The 20,213-nt window shown below is 33.6% G+C and overlaps 1 protein-coding gene across 1 annotated transcript in view; it reads left to right on the top strand.

Moving 5' to 3' along the window:
• The window catches only part of ck (unconventional myosin-VIIa ck), a 273,948-nt gene that overhangs the window by 133,130 nt on the left and 120,605 nt on the right, over positions 1 to 20,213 (top strand). Inside the window, exons 14-18 of the mRNA XM_090377618.1 lie at positions 2,510 to 2,616; positions 10,679 to 10,816; positions 12,925 to 13,170; positions 13,573 to 13,752; positions 18,523 to 18,618. Coding sequence (XP_090233744.1) covers positions 2,510 to 2,616; positions 10,679 to 10,816; positions 12,925 to 13,170; positions 13,573 to 13,752; positions 18,523 to 18,618 — 767 coding nt within the window. The remainder of the gene's footprint in view (positions 1 to 2,509; positions 2,617 to 10,678; positions 10,817 to 12,924; positions 13,171 to 13,572; positions 13,753 to 18,522; positions 18,619 to 20,213) is intronic.

Here is a 20,213-nt window from a genome sequence, read left to right as displayed (position 1 = left end):
CCAGGGATGAGATTGTTTTTTTTTCAATCAAAGTACAAATCATTGACTTGGAAATTGTCTCATTTGCCATTATCAAAAAAATTTTGGTAAGATACACAAGGGAAAGTGATATCAGAATTTTTTTTTTTTTTTTTTTTTTTTTTGACCATTGAGGTTTACAGCATTATGAATTCGTTTACAACATTATGAATTCATTCTTCAGGGTGCCATTGTGAATAAGGAAAGATAAGCACAGGTGTTACACCAGCTGTGCCTGTTCCACCATTCTGGCAGAAACATCCAGAATGGTGGAAAGTGAAGGATTGAAATTTGTTGTCCAACAATGCATACCACACTTCATTTCTTGTGTAGTGAGAACTTATTAAACACGATATGTTTGGTAATAAAACATATGTGCTTAGTGAGTGTGATGTGCAATTTGACAACAGCAAATCGTACTGTGGCAACATTTCTTTTTCTTTTATTAATTATTAGTTTTTTGTTTTTTTTATCATTGTTTTATTCGTTTTTTTTTTTTTTTTTTTTTGGCTGGTGCAGCATAAGCCATAGGCTTTCTTGCACCATGCAGCCATTACTAATACTAATACTAACATATCCCCACTTGTCTTATCTCTCATAATGTGATTTTTTTTTCCCTTTCCCAAAATGAAACAAATTTATAAAGCTGTCACTTTGTAAATGTTGCCATTTCATGTGCGAAACAATAATTTTACTGATGCAACAAGATATTAGTAAAATTACATTGAAGGCTGCATAAAATTACGGAATTATGGCCTCCAAAATGTGCATGTAAGTATATATGCGAGTCCTTCTAGTGTAGTGAATATTAGGAATTAGTAGAAAAATTGGATAACCTGAAATTGAGAACAATCAATCACCTCAGTATTATGAGAGTTATGTTGTCCATGCCAGCAGTGATCGGCAAAGACAGAGCAAGAAAAATTAACAGTACTAATAGTCCCATCATGCTCAGACACATGTGGGACCATTAGTATCTTCTAATCTTCATCAGACTCATTATATACATCCCTTAATTCATTATAATATATTCCTTAATTAATGCATTTATGTGGTAAATGGGATCATTCTGAAAAAAAAAAAAAAAAATTAAGGGTTGTGGGTTTCATGAGTAACAATGGAATTATTTTCTTAAATGCAAAATTAAGCAAATTAAAAGTGTAACTAAAAATACTTATTCAATTTGATATAAGTTAGCTTACTTTTCACAATTCAAGGTGCCTCCTGTGATCCAGAAAATTCCATGATCTGGCACAGACCACATCCCAAGTTTGTTGGACTAAAAGGGTTCAATTCTTGATAATAAAAGAAAGGGAAAAGTGCTTCTCTGAAAAGGTTGGGACACTTAATGCCTAATGTCAGTATCAAGTAATTTTTTAATAACTGCATCCCTAATTTTAAGTCGTCAAAGTTTTTTTTTTTTTTGTTTTTGTTTATATATTATTCAGTTGACCTGTCATTATAAAATATATTCATTTTTTTATGCATGTCACTTGCATCTAATCCTTGAAAGTGGAATTCTGCTGCCAATTAGTCCTTAAATTTAATTTGTATGTAGTGTTGGTGTTATTTGTTGCTTTCCAGAGATAGACCTAGTAAAATATTGCTCTGAAATGTTAAAAAAAGAGTGTATGTGTATGTGAGTGTTATAGAGAAGGAGAAGAAGAAGTAATCCGTTAGATCGGTTATAATTCACTGCATATTGCTTTCTACAAGTGAGATGCAAATAGATGCTAATATTCACAATTTGACTTGGTTTAGATTTTGCTAGTAATTAATTAATTATTTGAGGAATTGGTGCTGTGGAGAAGTTGCTGAGCATTAGCAAGATTTCATTGGGAGAAATGGGCAGCATGGAATGGCCTTTAAAGGTTGCACAGGATCATTTATTAATGCTCTTCAAAAGACAGTATGGGATCACTTATCTTGTTTGATAAAATAAGAATAAAAAAAAAAGTGAGAACATGTATTTATTCTTTGTTCAGTTTAGTATAAGATATTGAAATGGTGTATTTATTAGTTACCAGTGAGATAAGATAATAATTAAAATAAGAAAGTGACATTCTATTCCAAGGTTTTTTTTTTTTTTTTATTCTTGGGTAATTATCATTATTGTATGCCATGGACTAGCTACAGAGAGGAGGTGGAGTGAAGGAGAGGAGGAATTTAATTCCAATATATTTCAGTTACATTCATCACTCATTTAAAAAAAAAAAATCATTCCTGATATTATTTTATCTGTTCAAGTTTGCATTGCTGTGCCTGCATTCTAATTTTATCATACAAATCTTAATAAAATTCCAATGAAATTTGATTGTAAATGAATTATTAGATTAAAATAAATTGTAATAGCTAAGTATTAAAATTTAAAGTGGTGTTAGCTGTACTCTGCATGAGTTTTCAGAAACTGGAGATGCTACCACAAGTGTTTTATTTTTTAAAATGTACCTAATACGAGTATTAGTAATGATTTCTGTAATAATTTTTATAGGGTTCCTTGAAAAGAACAGAGACACATTTAGTGCTGATCTCATCCAATTAGTTCAAGTCAGCAATAACAAATTTTTACAGAATCTCTTTATTCAAGAAATAGGGATGGTAAGTCAAGGTTATTAACATTAGTAACTTCTTGAAATTAAAAGTTTAATTGTTATGCACGTCCATTGTAAAATGCATGCATAAAATCAAGTTTTAACCATTCTCTTTTTATGCCCATATTATTGATGCTCTTTTGAAATAGTGAAGAAATAAGAAAATAAGAGGGATAACCATATGTCACATGGGACAGCATGTTGCATTACATGATAATAAGTTGATTCTGTGTAGAATATTTAAAACATATATTTTCAAGATTTGCATATCAAAAGACCATTTTTATACTATTGTACTACTATCCTTTGTCTTCAGACTAAATTTTGTGCAAAATATCACTTTTTTGTTCTTATATGTCAAGCAGACAATGCTTCTTATATTAGGACAAAACTCACTTCCACTTCTGCTTGATTTAGTGCATTAAGATGAAGTAGAAGAAAGAAACATTATTAAACTGAAACCCTTGAAGGTAAACCTTTCTGCTGGGGTGTGGTCTGATATTTCCTTAGAAAGCTATTTGCAAAAAGTCAGGAGTGTTCAAGTTTTCTTCATGTTGACTGTGAATTAAAACTTAGAATAGAAAAGAAGAGAAAAAAATTACTGATTATGGAGTGCCTTGAAGAGACATCATTATCCAATTTTATGGTTGAAAGTGGTACATTTCAAATTCCAGATCTTTGAAAATTCCATTGGCAATCTAATATTTAGTGCATTTAATTGGGGAATTGTTGTTTATTGTAGGAAACAATAACAAAAGATTCAAAACATCTTAAATATAGATCCAACCATGTAATCGTTACAGTTAGTTTAACTTCTGTTCTGGGTAAAATAATGGAGTCACTGGTTAAAGATGCATTGCAGGATCATCTAGACAAGACTGCAGCAATAATTCAGACACAGCATGGGTTTGTTAAGGGAAAGTCTTGTCTGAAAAATTTGATAGGATATTATGATGTGATTACAAAGGAACTGGATGCAAAAAATAATTTTGATATCATATATTTGGATTTCAGGAAAGCTTTTGACACTGTTGCGTATGGAAGACTATTGTACAAATTGGAGCAGAATGGTATTAAGGGTAAGTTGCTACAATGGATAAAAGGATGTTGAGTGGGAGAAGACAGAGGGTGGTAATCAGTGGGTGCTGCTCTTCGTGGACTAATGTTATTAGTGGAGTCCCACAGGGTTCGGTGTTGGGTCCACTGTTGTTTTGTATATTTATCAATGATATTGATGAAGGTATATCAGGCTTAGTGTCAAAGTTTGCAGATGATACAAAGGTTGGCAGGGTTGTTAATGACAGTAATGGCAGTGTGCTACTGCAACAGGATCTAGAAAATTTGGGCAGATGGGCTAATAAGTGGCAACTGAAGTTTAACCTTGACAAATGCAAAGTACTGCATATGGGTAGAAGTAACCCCAGAGAAACATACCAACTGTGTGGTACTACCCTTAAGGTGGTAGAAAATGAAAAAGACCTAGGAGTAATTGTGCAGTCAGATATGAAGTTTTCTGAGCAGTGCAGACAGGCTGCCAGGGCTGGTCATGGGGTTTTGTCGATGATATATAGGAATTTTGCTAGCAGGGAAAAGGAGGTGATTGTCCCTCTGTATAAGGCAATAGTCAGGCCATGCCTTGAGTACTGCATACAGGTCTGGAGGCCTCGTTTTAGGAAGGATGTAGATTTTTCTGAGAGTGTACAGAGAAGGACAACAAGATTGGTGAGGGGAATGAAGGGATCCTCTTACCAAGAGAGGCTTAAGTTCTGAAAATTGCAGTGGCTGGAGACTAGGTACCTGCGCGGTGATCTGATTGAGGTGTATAAGGCCTTGAATGGGTTGAGCATGCTGAATTCTGATGGGATCCTTCCACTTGTTCAGATTACGAACCTAAGGGGGCATAAATTCAAATTAAGAAAAGACAGATGTAGAATAGATGTGCGGAAATTTGCCTTTAGCCAGCGGGTGGTTAACTGCTGGAACAAACTTCCATCTGTCGTTGTGGAAGTTGATAGGTTAAATAAATTTAAGGAGGAACTGGACAGGCATTTGGAGGGAATGGTGTGGTTTTTTTTTTTGCTGGTGCTGCATAAGCTCATACACTTGCTTTCTTGCATCACATGCCACTACTACTGCTACTACTATTTCAGCATTATTCATTTGTTTGTGTTTTGTAGTGTGGCAGTTATTGATAGCTCTCACTGTAACAAGTCACGTTTTAAGCTGTTTTTGTGGTAATAAGCTCTTGTGCCTAGAGTTGTTACTTTTCTAAACCTGGTCAAATTATTCCTTATGTACATGGCAAGTTATTTTATAGATGATGTTGTTTACATAATTATATAGGTACAGATGATGTTGTCTTTCTTTCTTTCACTTCATCTTAATGCATTAAACCAAGTTGAGTTGGAGATGAGTTTTGTCCTAATATTAGAAGCATTGGATGCTTGATATATATTAGTATAGTGATCCTACTTTGGTCTCTCCTTCAGTGCAAATTGACTAAAATATTAACTGAAAATTTTAAATTAAAATTCACTATTGTATTTACATGTCTTAGTTCATTCTGCTCACTGCAAGGAACTGGAAAGCTAATGACAATTGTGGGACAGTGAAAACAGATGACAGACCTTTGGAGAAAGGCCAAAGGATAATATGCAGAAGGAATTGAAATAAAAGACATTTCTTATTTTCAGGACATACAAATCTCTGAAAGCCTAAATCTTATTGTAGGATGGTGTTTCACATTATATATGTGCAGGACCTGTACACAATTAAAGAAAGTCAGTGGGGTTTAGTATGCCAACTTTAAAATAAAATAAAAATAATATTTACTGCTACATGGAATAACTATGAAGTCCCAACACTACAGCACATTAAAATTGAACATTACATTAGAATGAGTCAAATGCTATCCAAAACTGTGTGATACCCTTACCATCCAGTTACATTCCTAAACTCGGGGTGAAAAATGGTAAGTTAATTTGCAGTTATGCCCTAACAGGCATGTGATTTTATGTATGTAGGTTTTTATGCAACTAAATCAGCTATGAAGTGCTAATCAGATACAGACTAATAACAAAATGTTAAGAGCACCAAATCTTAATTTTATTAATCAGCAACACACACACACACACACACACACACACACACACACACACACACACACACACACACACACACACACACACACACACACACACACACATTAGAATCTCAATTACCCAGGGGCAGATTGACTGGGAGTCTCTACGGCTGTACAGTGAGATGACAGAAAAAAAAAAAATTTCCTTTTCAGAACATAAAAAACAGCATACTTTCGAGAACAGACTGTTCTGATTAAATGGACTTTGGCCACGATGTGTTTGTCTTTATACCAAATAATTTTGTATATTGTGAATAACTGTTATTAGTCTATAATTCTGTTAATAATGTGGATTGAGTAGATTCTTCTTAAAGATTTTAAAAATGATCTGTTTTGCAAGTATCATATATATTTCTTGACATAAGAGTGAGTTTTCCATCTTTTCTTTTCACATAATCAGTCTCTACTCTTCTATATTTTTTTATATATATACATGCATTGTATTTATAAGAGGTTGGAGAGGAATATTACAATATATTTAAATGGTTTATGGACTTATACTCCTTGTGTGTATATATATATATATACACACAAGGGTTTTTTCATGGTAGTTACTTTGGCTTACGTAGCTTTTGTTGGACATGTATGTATGTAAATAGTAGGCACTGCACATGGAGTAAGTTTTATATAGCTTACACACATTAAAAACTTCGTACCTATATTTGCTCTATGTGTAGGAACATATTCTGTTAACATCTACAACGACTTCGAGAGATATCTATTTGTGGGCATTTTCTATGTATATCTTTATGCAGCATATAAAAACTGCAGAGGGCGCTGCATATATTAAAACTAAATATAGCGTTCAACGATATCAACTACTTTTCCTAGGGAAGCTTCGGTCGGTAGATATATATTCTACACGTGCCGATTCACGCGGTTTTTAGTACTTTGGCCATACAGTGGTAAGCATTTATATTTTCAACGTAATTTTAACGCATTCTAATTGTCTTTACATCGCTTGCCATAACCAGGATCCCTTACTATAAGGGTCGGGAATTTACGCTCCCGGTTGTATCCTAAGTTAATTTATGATTTAACTTTTTCTATGCTTTTTTAACTTTCCCTTTTTTATCCCTATTTTTCATACCTCATGAACTATTAAAGTATTCGAGGGGGATTGAGGTACTATATCTATACTTTTACTTTTTTCCGTTCGCCTTAGTTATCGCAAGCTTTTACTGTTACTTGGCAATCGCTTAGACTACATATATTATAAACTACACACATAAGCCTAAAAATAGATGGATCTCTTTCTCTAATTTAAATTTTGACTATCCGTCGAGCTAACAATCATCTTGCCAGCTTACTACTAAATTGGAATATATCAACGTAAATACCTTTGTTTAATATATTTATATATTATTTATGTCTCTTTTCATTAATGTTACTATCTGGCTATTTTTACCATCATTCGGACAAGTTATGCTGGACGGTGACTACAGAAACGGATAGCTTGTTAATTATGGTTGATACATTGAAAGGGTTAGCCCTTGAAAAAGTCCCTTTCAATGTATCTGATCACCTATAATTAACATTTTAATTGTACATTTTTATTGCTTATTTTATGTTATTGGTATGCATGATTTTCCTTGCTTTGTTTTTGGCATATATATTTTTTTTACAGGTTACGTTGGGCACCCACATAGGTTTTTTGGTTTTTCTTGAGAAGCTATCTTACTAGCTTTCATTTCATTTTATACATTATAACTTACCACCATTAACTTAACTCAAATAATATACAGATGGATGTAATGTTTAATCGTTTTTGATGGCATTAATCGGATCTGTGACGAATTAATATTATTATATATTAGAAATAATATTATAAATTAGATATAAATTAACTATCCTATTTGCTTTTTACATACTTGGATATATATATATATATATATATATATATATATATACAAGGAGTATATAAGAGATTAACATTAGCATTAGCAAAGGCACACGATGCAAGAAAGCAAACTTATATAGCATCAGCCAAAACACACACACACACCTCATTTCAGCCATCCACTCACCCCAAATGTTCAGTTCTGCCTTGAATCTATTTAAACTATCAACTTCAACAATGGCAAATGGCATTTTGTTCCAGCAATCAACCACTCGCTGGCTAAAGGCAAACTTCTCCACATCTGTCCTACAAGGTGCCTCCCTAGCCATGTGGGCAGGAGCAGCAGTGCATAGCACATGCTTCTTGATTAAACCGGGGTTCGACCCCATCACCACCAAATACGGAGGATGCGGAAAGGTCAGGGAATGCATATCCCCAGAGCAATATGGTCTTAGTTGCTAATGCTCCTAAAAAAACAAATAACAGCAACATCTATCCTACAAATGTCTTTCCTCAATTTGAATTTCTGCCCTCTCAGGAGATTATTCAGAGCAAGAGGAAGAATCTCATCAGCATTGAGCATGCTTAAACCATTCAAGGCTTTATATACCTCAATCAGATCACCTCATAGATGCCTAGTCTCCAGACACTGTTGTTGTTTGATATTTGGTTTTTAAGAGCATTAGCAACTAAGGCCATATTGCTCCGGGATATGCAGTGGTCATTCCCTGACCTTTCCGCATCCTCCGTATTTTGTGGTGACGGGCTCGAACCCCGTCTAATCAAGAAGCATGTGCTACACACTGCTGCTCCTTCCCACCTGGCTATGGAGGCACCTATTCCGACACTGTAATTTGCAAAACTTAAGCCTTTCTTCGGAAGAGCAACCCTTTGTTCCATTCACTAATCTTGTTGCCCTTCTCTGTACTTGTTCCAGCAGCTCTACATCCTCCTTGAAATGAGGCCTCCAGACCTGTATACAGTACTCAAGGTGTGGCCTGACCATTGCCCTATAAAAGGGGATAATCACCTCCTTATCCCTGCTAGAAAAATTCCTGTATGTCATTGACAAGGGACCATGAGCTACTCTTGCAGACCGTCTGCACTGCTCAGAAAACTTCATATCCGCCTGCATAATTACCCCGGGTCCTTTTCACTCTCTACCACTGTCAGTATAGTACCACACAGTTGATACGTTACTCTGGGTTTACTGCTTCCCATATGCAGTACTTTACATTTGTCATTGTTAAACTTCAGTTGTCATCTCTCAGCCCACCTGCTCAACTTTTCTAGGTCCTGTTGCAGCAGTGTACTGTCATTAGTGTCATTAACAACCCTGCCAACCTTCGTATAATCATCTGCAAACTTGGACATTATGCCTGATATACCATCATCAATATCATTAATAAATACAGAAAACAACAATGGACCCAACACTGAACTCGGGGGGGGGGGACTCCACTAATAACATTAGTCCATGAAAAGTAGTGTTCATTGATTACCACTCTCAGTCTTCTCCCACTCCACCATCCCTTTATCCCTAAGCAGCAATTTGGCTCCAATGCCACACTGCTCCAATGCCACGCTGCTCCAATTTGTGCAGCAGTCTTCCATGTGCAACAGCATCAAAAGCCTTTCTAAGATCCAAGTATATAATATCAAAGTTACTCCCTGCATCCAGTTCCTTTGTGACTGCATCATAGTATCCAATCAAATTGGTCAGGCAAGACTTCCCCTTAACAAAACCATGCTGTGTCCGAGCTATAACTGAAGTCTTGTCTAAATGATCCTGCAGTGCTTCATTAACTAGTGCCTCCATTAATTTTCCTGGAACAGAAGTTAAACTCACAGGTCTATAATTACTTGTGTCAGCCTTTGATCCTCCTTTGTGAATTGGGGTCACATTTGCACATCTCCAGTCTGTGGGTACCTCCCCTGAGTCCAAGGAAGCTCTCAATTATGACTAGGGGTTTGCTTACTTACTTTGCTTGTTTGTTAGTTTGTTATTTGGGTTTTAAGAGCATTAGCAACTAAGGCCATATTGCTCCGAGATATGCGGTGGTCATTCCCTGACCTTTCCGCATCCTCCATATTTGGTGGTGACGGGCTCGAACCCCGGTTTAATCAAGAAGCGTGTGCTACGCACTGCTGCTCCTTCCCACCTGGCTACGGAGGGGCACTTACTTTGCTGCCGACCGGGCTAGCCGGGTGGGTAAAGTGTCTGCCTGGCAACCCAAAGGTCGCGGATTCGAATCCCGCCTCGGGCTTGGATTAAAGTACTGTATAAACCTTGGGAGGTGCATTATGGCTACAGAAGCCAATGTGCCAACAACTACAAAAAAAAAAAAAAAAAAAAATTCCCTTGCTGCCTCCTTTAATATAACTGGATAGATTCCATCCACCCCAGGTGCCTTTCTTATATTTATCTTCAACAATTTCTCCTCCACTTTACTCTCAGTTATTACAAGATTATCTAGCTCACTGCTATAGTTTAATATATCTCTGGCATTCCCCTCCCTGACTAACTCCTCATATGTGAATGTAGATGCAAAATATTCATTTAGTTTGTTAGCTACCTGAGCAGGATCATCAACAGTTGAACCATCGATATCAAGTGGACCAATCTGATTCATCCCCTTCCTTCTAGAGTTTACATAAGTAAAGAACTCTTTGCTGTTTTTCTTTGCATCCTTTGCCAAAGGTTTCTTGTAAACTGCCTTTGCCTGGTATTTAAATATATATAAGAATATTTTCTATATTGTCCTGCATCTCCTATAATATTCAAATTTTTATCCTGATCAGTGCAATATAATTTTTATTTAGATTAACACAGTAAAGTGTCGACCTGATTTCATTTTTTTTTTTTTTTACTTTTTGAATGTTTATTTGGCCTGTATTCATATGCATTATGGCCTGTTTTTCTCTAATTTTATCATTTTTTAATATCTTTGGAGGAGATACCGCTTCCAATTTTTTATTATAAGGCTGGTAGAAACAATAAATAATAAATGGTACTATTTATATTTTAAATTACAGTTTTCACCAAGTGATATGATCATAATTATGATTTATGATTTATTATTTAAGGGTACAGATACCAGAAAGAAAACACCTACTCTTAGTGCACAGTTTAAAAGGTCATTGGATTCCTTAATGCGTACCCTTAGTCAGTGCCATCCATTTTTTATCAGATGTATTAAGCCAAATGAATTTAAGAAGCCCATGGTAAGAAATTAAATGATTTCATATAAAATATATGCTAAGATCAAGTCAACTGAATAAAGATTCTGTTGACTTGAGAATAAAAGTGCTTTTTACTAAATAGCAGAAATTATTTGAGCTTAGCTGTATAATTTTTATGAGCATATAAAAAATACAATTACTTTGATCATATAAAAAATACAATTACTTTGATCATATAAAAAATACAATTACTTTGATCATAATTATTTATTAGATTTGAAATTTATTATCTTAATTTTTAGCTGAGATTTTTTGATAATTCTTCCATACACAAATTAAAAACTAATTATTTTTATGAAAATATATGAGAAGTACTTAAATCTGATAAAATGTAGAAATTTGAAATCAGAGTTAATCACACAAAAAATCAGATACACAAAAAAAGAGTACACAATATTATATATGAACTGGATTTATTACAATTAAAGCACCTTAAAAATGGAAGGATTAATAATGGCATCTGTTTTTATTGATTAATTAATTGTGCATAGGAGGTTAATGTCTGCATAATGGTTTTTGATTGCTTATAAAGAATAATAGTCATTATATATATAATAGCGATTTTATAAGAATATAGCAGTTTCAAATTTGAGAGCATGAGGGCAAAAATGATGACATGGTGAGAGAAATGAACATTATAATAAAATTAAAATGAAATAAGCCAGAGTTTGTGAGAATACTATAACTTGTAATAATAGGAATGCCATTAATTTTGTAAATTAATGATATTCCTGTCATTACATATGTTTCCATTCCTGTTATCAGATAAATGAAATTTATCTGATAACAAATGAAAGACAAATGAAAGAAAAGTAATGTGGAAACTACTTTATAATATAGAAGCAAAAGTAAATGTAAAACTATATATTTACATTTGCAAAAGTAAATATAGTAATAAAGTATTTAAATAAAATAAAATATAATAATAGTATGGTAGTGAAAATAATATAGTAATAAATTGAGAATCATAAATCGAAAATTTTGAAAGAAAAAAATCAAATTGGAAAAATTTGAAAATAACGTAGACAATTTTATAAATGTTATGCTTCAGCTATGGTTTAATGAAATTGAACATAATTTCTGTAATCAGATTTGTAATAAGCATTAATTTCTGAAACTTATTCTGTAGTTGGCTCTGGGGAGATGAATCCCAATTCTCGATGTGGGCTCTGTTCCCCAAGGTCATTGACCTTGGGGAACAGAGTTCACCAACCAATATAAAACCCCTGGCATTGCTACTGTGAAGGATATATTGTATACAGGGTGATTCACTACCAGTGCGACAAACTTGCAGGAGGTGTAGGGGGCACAAAGATGAATCGGAATCACATAGCATTGCAGGGTCCGAAATGCCTTCGTCATGCGATAGAGGACGTTGAACGGGAGGTCGCGTGAACAGCAATCCCACTGGAAGTCAGCATTTGCGAACTGGTTCCCGAGGCAGTAGGATGGACGAGTATTCAAGCGTTAAACTGGCCGACATGCACCTCGCATATGGAGCTGCGGACTGTAACGGGCGCGCCACTCTGCGCTTGTACCAGGAACGTTTCCCGCACAGGTGTGCTCCTCATCATACGATTTTAATCATATGATGAGGAGCACGCCTGTGCACGTGAGTGCACATCCATTTTAAATGGTTGTAGGTCATACGAACCGTTAGGATTCTTGATTTTTGGAATAGGTTTTACATAATATTGGCTGCAGATGGCAGGAAGCTTACCTCATTCAGTATTTCATTTATATAAAGGATCAGTAATACAGATGCTACAATTATTTATCCTAATTATTACTTGCCTTTCTTCAGAAAATGAGTAGTCAGTTATTAGCAGTTCATGAAGGTTACTGAAATAAAAATAACATGCTTTGAAACTATCAGTAAAAATTATTATTATTATTAAGCATTACAGTTCTTATTGTTAAAGAGCATGACAACGGATTTATCATATAATTAAAAGCTGTAAATTCATCATTAATTTTGTATTTATATTTTGTAGTAATAAATTGTTTGAATTCATCAAAGTTCAGTGTTATAGCAAACATTTAAAACTGTGTTTTTCCTATTGGTATATTTGCTGATACAATTTCTTTAGATGTTTGACAGAGAACTGTGCTGCAAACAGTTGAGGTATTCTGGAATGATGGAAACCATTCGCATACGTCGAGCTGGCTATCCCATCCGGCATACTTTTAGAGAATTTGTAGACCGTTACAGATTCCTTATTTCTGGTGTTGGACCTGCCCACAAAATAGATTGCAAAGCTGCTGCAATTAAAATTTGCGCTGTTGTCTTGGGTAAAACAGACTATCAGCTTGGAAGAACCAAAGTTTTCTTAAAGGTATTGATTTTTTTTTTTGTATTCTTTCTGTAATAATACACAGTTTATATAGGAAGTTGAGAATATAAGTTGAATTTATAAAGAAGTTAATTCTGTAAAAAATAATTTATTAAAATTAATATTTTATAATTTAATATTTTATAATTTAATATTTAATAATTTATTTATTGAAAAATATTTTTGAAAAATTATTACTTTTGGTAAAACAGACTATCAGCTTGGAAAAACAAAGTTTTCTTAAAGATATTTTATTTTTTTAATTTTTTTGATACTTAATAAGCAATATTTGATACTTAATAATAAACAAAGTTTATATAAGTTGATATATAAAGGAAAATATTTTTATAAAAAGAAAAAAGAATTCCCAGAAAATTTAATAGACTTTTTTTTTTCCCCATGTAGGATGCACATGACTTATTTCTAGAACAGGAGCGCGATAGGGTACTCACCCGTAAAATATTAATTCTTCAAAAGGCAATAAGAGGTTGGTATTATCGACGACGTTTTCTCCGCATGCGGCAGAATTCAATCATTATTCAGCGCTTCTGGAGAGGTTATATTCAGCGTCGACACTTCTTAGATGTAATATGCAACTTTTGTATGAACTTAAATTTTTGATTAATATTATTTTCATTTTTATACATTTCAATTTAATTTAATAAGATAGATTTTTTTGTGTTGGTTTATATTATATGGACAATTTGATAATGAATAATAAGGATTTAAATTTGGCAGTAGATGATCAGCATATTACTGCCTATTGAAACTTTTGAAAGTTAGAATAAAATACTTTACATGTGGATATATACTTACACATATTAGAAGTGGTATTTACTTTCAAAATGATAGCTGTTTTGAAATAACATTGAGGGAACTTAAATGCTGCATACACAGTTTAATAACATTAAAAATTTAGTATGAAAGGAAACTGAAATATGGTAGTATTCGATCTAATAAGTTCTATTGCTGGCATAAATTTTTAAAAAAAATAGTGTTTCTTGGGAAACTGCTAATTCATAAAAGATTATACAAGAAATACTCAGCAATTCTTCTTTAAGAGGAGTTTTTCCATTTACAATGGGTTTCCTTAACCTACAAGTTATTTTTTGGTAGGAATTTTTTCCCACCACAAAGTGCAGTTCAAGCTGTCTTGATCAGTTAAACCTCGGGCTGTCATATGCTCCCATACTCCATCCATCCATCCTCCTAGGTCTTCCTCTTCTCCTTCTTCCTGGATGTATCCGTTCCAGGATAGCCTTTGGATATCTGGTTTCTTGCATTTTACATGTCTCTACCATGTTAAATGCTTTTCTCAGCAATTTGGATGCATATCTGTATTACCATCACTTTCTTTTGTAAAATCTGCTCTGAACTGAAGTTTGAGGTATTCTGCAAGTACCAGAAATTTCTGGTACTGGCAGAGGATCTAGCCTTTTTTTATTATGTAATACTGTATTTGGGTAAATACTGGACGTAATTTTCCCCAGAAACATGGCTTCAAGTTCATATTTGAAAATGTAAACTCATTTGGAAAGCTCATAACACAGCATGTCCATCAAGTATTGCATATAAATAAATGTCTTAATTTCTGTCCTGTTGTGGAATAAGCATCTTACTCTTCTTCAAAAAAAAGCTAGGGTTCTGGGTGCCATGTAGCCAGTTTGTAATATTTTTGGCACTTGTTACTAGTAGATGATTATTCTGTTGAGATAGACTGTGCAATTAGTTAAACTTTTAGAGTTTTACTTTCACATTGAATTTAACCTGGTATACCAGATTAAAATCAATGTGCACACTCTGTACTCACTTTATTAGGTACACCTACATAATATTGTGTAGAACCCTTTTTTCTGCAGCACAGCAGTGATTAATTATAGAATGGGTTCCACTTACTTTTGATAATATTCTGGTGGTATATTAACCCATACATACTGGAAAGCATGTTGCAATTCCTGTAAAATATATAGCAGTGGTTCCTGATGCCGAATAGGTCTTTTGATGTCATTGCACATATTCTTTACGGGATCAAGTGCAATGACTGTGGTACCCAAAGAAAGAAGAATTGATCCGCAGGAATCAAGAGATCTGTGGACTCCTGGAAAAGCATGCCCCATACTTCCCTCACCAACTTGTAGTGTTACTCTTGTGCATAAGTAATTCATTGCATCGTTATTGTTGTTATAATACTCTAACTCTGTCATCAGTATAATGCAGTTAGAATCAGGATTCACTAGATCATGAGACCTTTTTCCACTCTGCTAGTCTCCATTTCTTATGCTCTGATATATTGAAAGTATTCCTTCCTTCCTGTTGTCTGCTGACAGCAATAGTGAGATTGTTAAGTACTATAGTTTAGATAGTACAGTCAGTCCTCGTATAACACGTGTTTACACTACACGAATTCGATCATACATGATTTATAAATAGGAGAACAATATCTTATATAACACGAACCAAATTCGCTTATGCACAATTTGCCTTTGTGTTTACAAGAAATGGCAGTCGAACACAGAATCACCCCCAACTGAATGCAACACGATAGGAATGAAGAGAAGATTTTGAAAATGTATTTATGTTTTTTATATCAGTGAAGGGAAAACACGTTTCACCATAATAAGGTAAAAACCCACACAATTCCAGCTATCGGTATTATTGCAAATACAATTAGATCGAGTTTACTACCAGTTTATAACAGATTCCACTAGCAGAAACGCAACTGGAAATTGTTTTTATTGTTTTATGGTAGTAACCCCCCCCCCCAGAAATGTGCTTTAGTAAAATGTGAGGTGTTAATAGTGTATCGCTGCCTTTACGGTGTTGTTTATTTAGTTGCTACATGCGCGCAGCTTTGTTTATGTGTATCAAGTGTGCCTCCTCGTTTTGTAATTGTGCTTCATTCCCTAAAAATGAGTAAAATACTTAAAAGGTGTGAAAAGGAAGCATCCTGGTGAAGACACTGCAGATTCAGAGAGAAAAGAAAAGCAATATCAATAAACAGAGGCGGACTGGGTTAAATATTCTTACCCGGGAAAATTTATAGTGGCCTCATACTATGGTTTATGGCCAAAATCACACCAGCCTCAAGGGTTTCCCCGGTAAGGCTTATGGTCAGTCCGCCTCTGTCGATAGAGAAAAAAATATGAAATTGTGAAACGCTTTGAGCGAAATGAAAGACCATGTGATATTGCACATGCTACAGACCTAAATGAGGCAACACAGAGAATTACAAAGAATGCAGAGAAAATAAAAACAATTTTCATAGCAGGAACAACTCAAAGTGTAATTAAAATCCATTAGATTAAGATTAAGACAAAGAATTGGAAGAGATGGAATGGCTGTCATCTGTTTGGATAGAAAATCAAACAAAAAAACAAGTTTGCTTATTATTATTATTATTATTATTAATATTAGCCATATGGTACAAGGAAGCCTGAGGCTTATGCTGCACCAGCCAAAAAAAAAATTCCCGAGTTACCCTGAGAGAAGTAGAAAGGAATCACCAAGAAAGAGAAAAATTATGATATCCAGCCTCAGGACCCTGGGTTTGCCAAGCCCATACTCACCAGATGTGAGCCCCCGGGGTTAAATAGAAGCAAAAGCATTAGCAATATTTTATTATGTAATAGTTGTAATAAAATATGTAAGTATTTTATTACGATTATTTATTGTGTTTGGTAATGTTTTGGTTACAAATGTGTGTTCAATCTTGGGTGGTCGGCACCTAACCCTATTTTTCCCATAGGGCCTGTTGTTTGTATTGCAAGATTTTGCATTGCACGAGGGTTTCTAGGAACACAACTATTGTGCTATACGAGGACTGACTGTACAACCCTTGATATGTTATGTACATGGATATATTGTGTACATATATTCCTAATGCTGTGTTCTCCCCTTTTAAAAATGGGCTGTTATTTCCCTCATTACAATTATAGCAGTACACTGCTCTCTGCAGATATCAACTATAGATTTTCAGCTGTGCACTGACTGGTGGTTGGTTTTTTTTTTTGGACTGTCTGTCATTTCTCAATACACTCTTGCAAACTTTTTGTCCTTAGGACAGACCCTACCATTTTAACTATTTTAACTATTATGTAGAAATAAGAAAGTAGGAAAATGGGAAAGTTTTTCTCTCCTCTTACACTTTATACATGTGTGTGTGTGTGTGTGTGTGTGTGTGTGTGTGTGTGTGTGTGTGTGTGTGTGTGTGTGTGTGTGTGTGTGTACATATACACAATATGGAAATATCACATAGAAAAAAAAACCCTGCAACAAGTAAATAGATTTAAATATCTTGAATGCCAGTTAACATATATGGAAGAAAAAAAGACAGGGTCCAAAATAACAAATTAGAACAGCATACTAGTTATCATAAATCAAGTTTCTAGACCTTCACTTATGCAAAAACATACAAGGATAAGAATTACAAAACACTAGCCAGACCATTACTTACATACAAAAGTGAGGCTTAGACCACATATAAAAAGGATGAAAGAAGAATAAGGGCTGCAAAAATAAATCAGGATAAAATGAAACTAAAGAGGGAAAAAAACAGTAATTAAACACATACAAATAAAAGGTGGAGACACCGTACACATAGAATGGGTAATCAGAAATTCCCAAAACAGACTACATTACAAACTGACTGTGTAGAGATCTGTCAGCAGAGATGGAATGAGATTGTAACATGCCCAGAGGGCTAATACACATAAGAATAAAGAAGAAGAAATGATGATCATGAGATTCCCTTATTGCTCATTAAGTCACTGCAAAGGGCATCCTAGCAGACATAGACAGGGAATGTGTCTGTGTCTGCTAGGATGCTGTCCTTTGCTTGGAATATATAGCTTGAGTTATTTTTCATAGTTAGGTGATATGCCCACTGAGCATATCTGTTTAGTTTGTGCATTTTTGAATTATGTTGTATTATTTTTATTTTAATATGTGCGATGATTTGATATTATATGATTTTCTACAATGATTTTATATTATGTAACCACGTGCAGTGATTAAAATCACTCCACAAGGCCACATAATTCTATAAAATAATTTAATAGATATAATATAAATATTATATTTTAACTTGTAAGATGGTTTTCTTTTATACAGTCCATATTACGTTATTTTACAGAATTTTTTATAGAGTTAATTTATAAATACATCCAGCCAGTTGATTCGAGTGATGTGATATGATGAGTAATTTACTTCATATACCTATTTTACTATAGCATGTTAGGTTTTAAATTTCTTTTGTTATGGTAATCCCATAACAAAATAAATTAAAAAAAAAAAAAAAAGGGAAATTTAAAACCAAGCATGCAACTAATAATTTGTTGTAATTTTTTTTTAACTTAGATGAGAACAGGATATCAACGTCTTCAGGCTTTGATCCGTTCTAGAATTTTATCCCACCGATTTAAACACCTTAGAGGTCACATTGTAGCACTTCAGGTAATAGCTTTTCCAAAATGAAGTCATCAGTTATTATTATTAAAAGTATGAGCAAAATAAAATTTTGCTTACACCTTTAATAATAATAACTGATGAATACTTTATAAATTTTTTTAAATTTCCACTAATCTCTAATTTACAATAGAATTTATTTCTAATTATGTAGTTGATAATATAAATTATTGTACCTTATACTTTAAAAAAATTACCTTTTTCCTCCTCAAAATTCCTAAATTTCAAAGGTATTTTAAATTGATAATCTTATTCTAGTTTAAACTTTATTCAAAAATAAAAGAAAAACATATTTAAGAAAAGTTGTTTATAAATTCAGCATATTCATTACATTTTTGTCATACTACTATGTTTTGTATCAGTCTAACAAAAACAGATGCAATTAATTCAGTGCATCTTGTCTTGTTCCAGCAATGAATGCTGTATGTACATTTAGAGATAATTTGTAAAATAATAAGAGAAGTTTACCTCAATATAGTACGTAGAACACTTCTGTATGATACTCTCCAGAAATTAAAACGAAAAACTTACATTAGAGTATCAAATAATTTAAAAAATAATTTGTTGAGGTAAACTTCTCTTATTATTTTACAAATATTGGTATCAACGTAGAATATATTGAGCATTACAGCTCTAGTTCATACTATTTAGAGATAATGTCTAATATCCACATTAAACCTTTGCTGCCCAATTGTTTGTTTATTAAAAAAAACAGAAACCCTGATTTTGTATATTATGTTAATTTAATTTTATTCCTACACTACACAAAAGGGTGTGTTAAATTGGAAGACACAGAATAGTTGAAGATAAAAAATATATATTGTTCTACAAAAAAAAAAAAAGTAAATAAACATATCCTTGCTATCTGTTTTATATATTTCATATTATTATTAATTAATAAATTAATTTTAATTTGTGCTCTACATGGTCAAAGCCAGAGTAGTTTAAAGTTTCTATGTATGTTTTATTACAACTGATATATCAGTACAACACTTAACAATGGCCAGTGTAATTTTTGTGAAAGTGTGTGCAGATTCAGGCTTGCAATGTGTATATCTTAATAAGAACTAAGGAGATTGAGAATTTTTTTAGTAAGGGATGTATTGTAATTATGCAGTGTGAAAATTAAAACTTCAACATTTTCAAAAAAAAAAAAAAAAATTGACATTTTCCATACATGACTGTCAACGTTAATGCATATAAAAATGAAGAGCAGGCATAGGCAATTACATTGATTTAAACACTATTTATGAAAAATGACATCCTCTATATGTTCACCATTAAATTTGAAACATTTCTAAACATGAATTAGGCACACTATACATTGTTTGTTTGCTTGCATATGTAAGCTGAAATTTTCACAATCACTTAGCAGACAGACTCCTGTAACTGAAAATGTGGCTGGCTCCCCATTTTTTCTGATGGGGCAATGCTCTTATGTGCCCTATGCAGCATGTTCCCATGTCATATCTCTCAGTTTAGTAATGCTCCTTTTTCAACACAACAGTCACTCAACTTAACAGTCCCAGATATCTTTTAGCATTAGCATTAGCATTAGCATTAGTAGAGGCATATGATGCAAG

Source organism: Mastigoproctus giganteus, chromosome 1 (assembly GCF_048544385.1).
Source record: "Mastigoproctus giganteus isolate SK-2022 chromosome 1, ASM4854438v1, whole genome shotgun sequence".
In the NCBI taxonomy this organism is placed as follows: Eukaryota; Metazoa; Arthropoda; class Arachnida; order Uropygi; family Thelyphonidae; genus Mastigoproctus; species Mastigoproctus giganteus.
The sequence above is the reverse complement of the archived record's forward strand: the minus strand, read 5'-3'. Positions and strand labels throughout refer to the sequence as shown.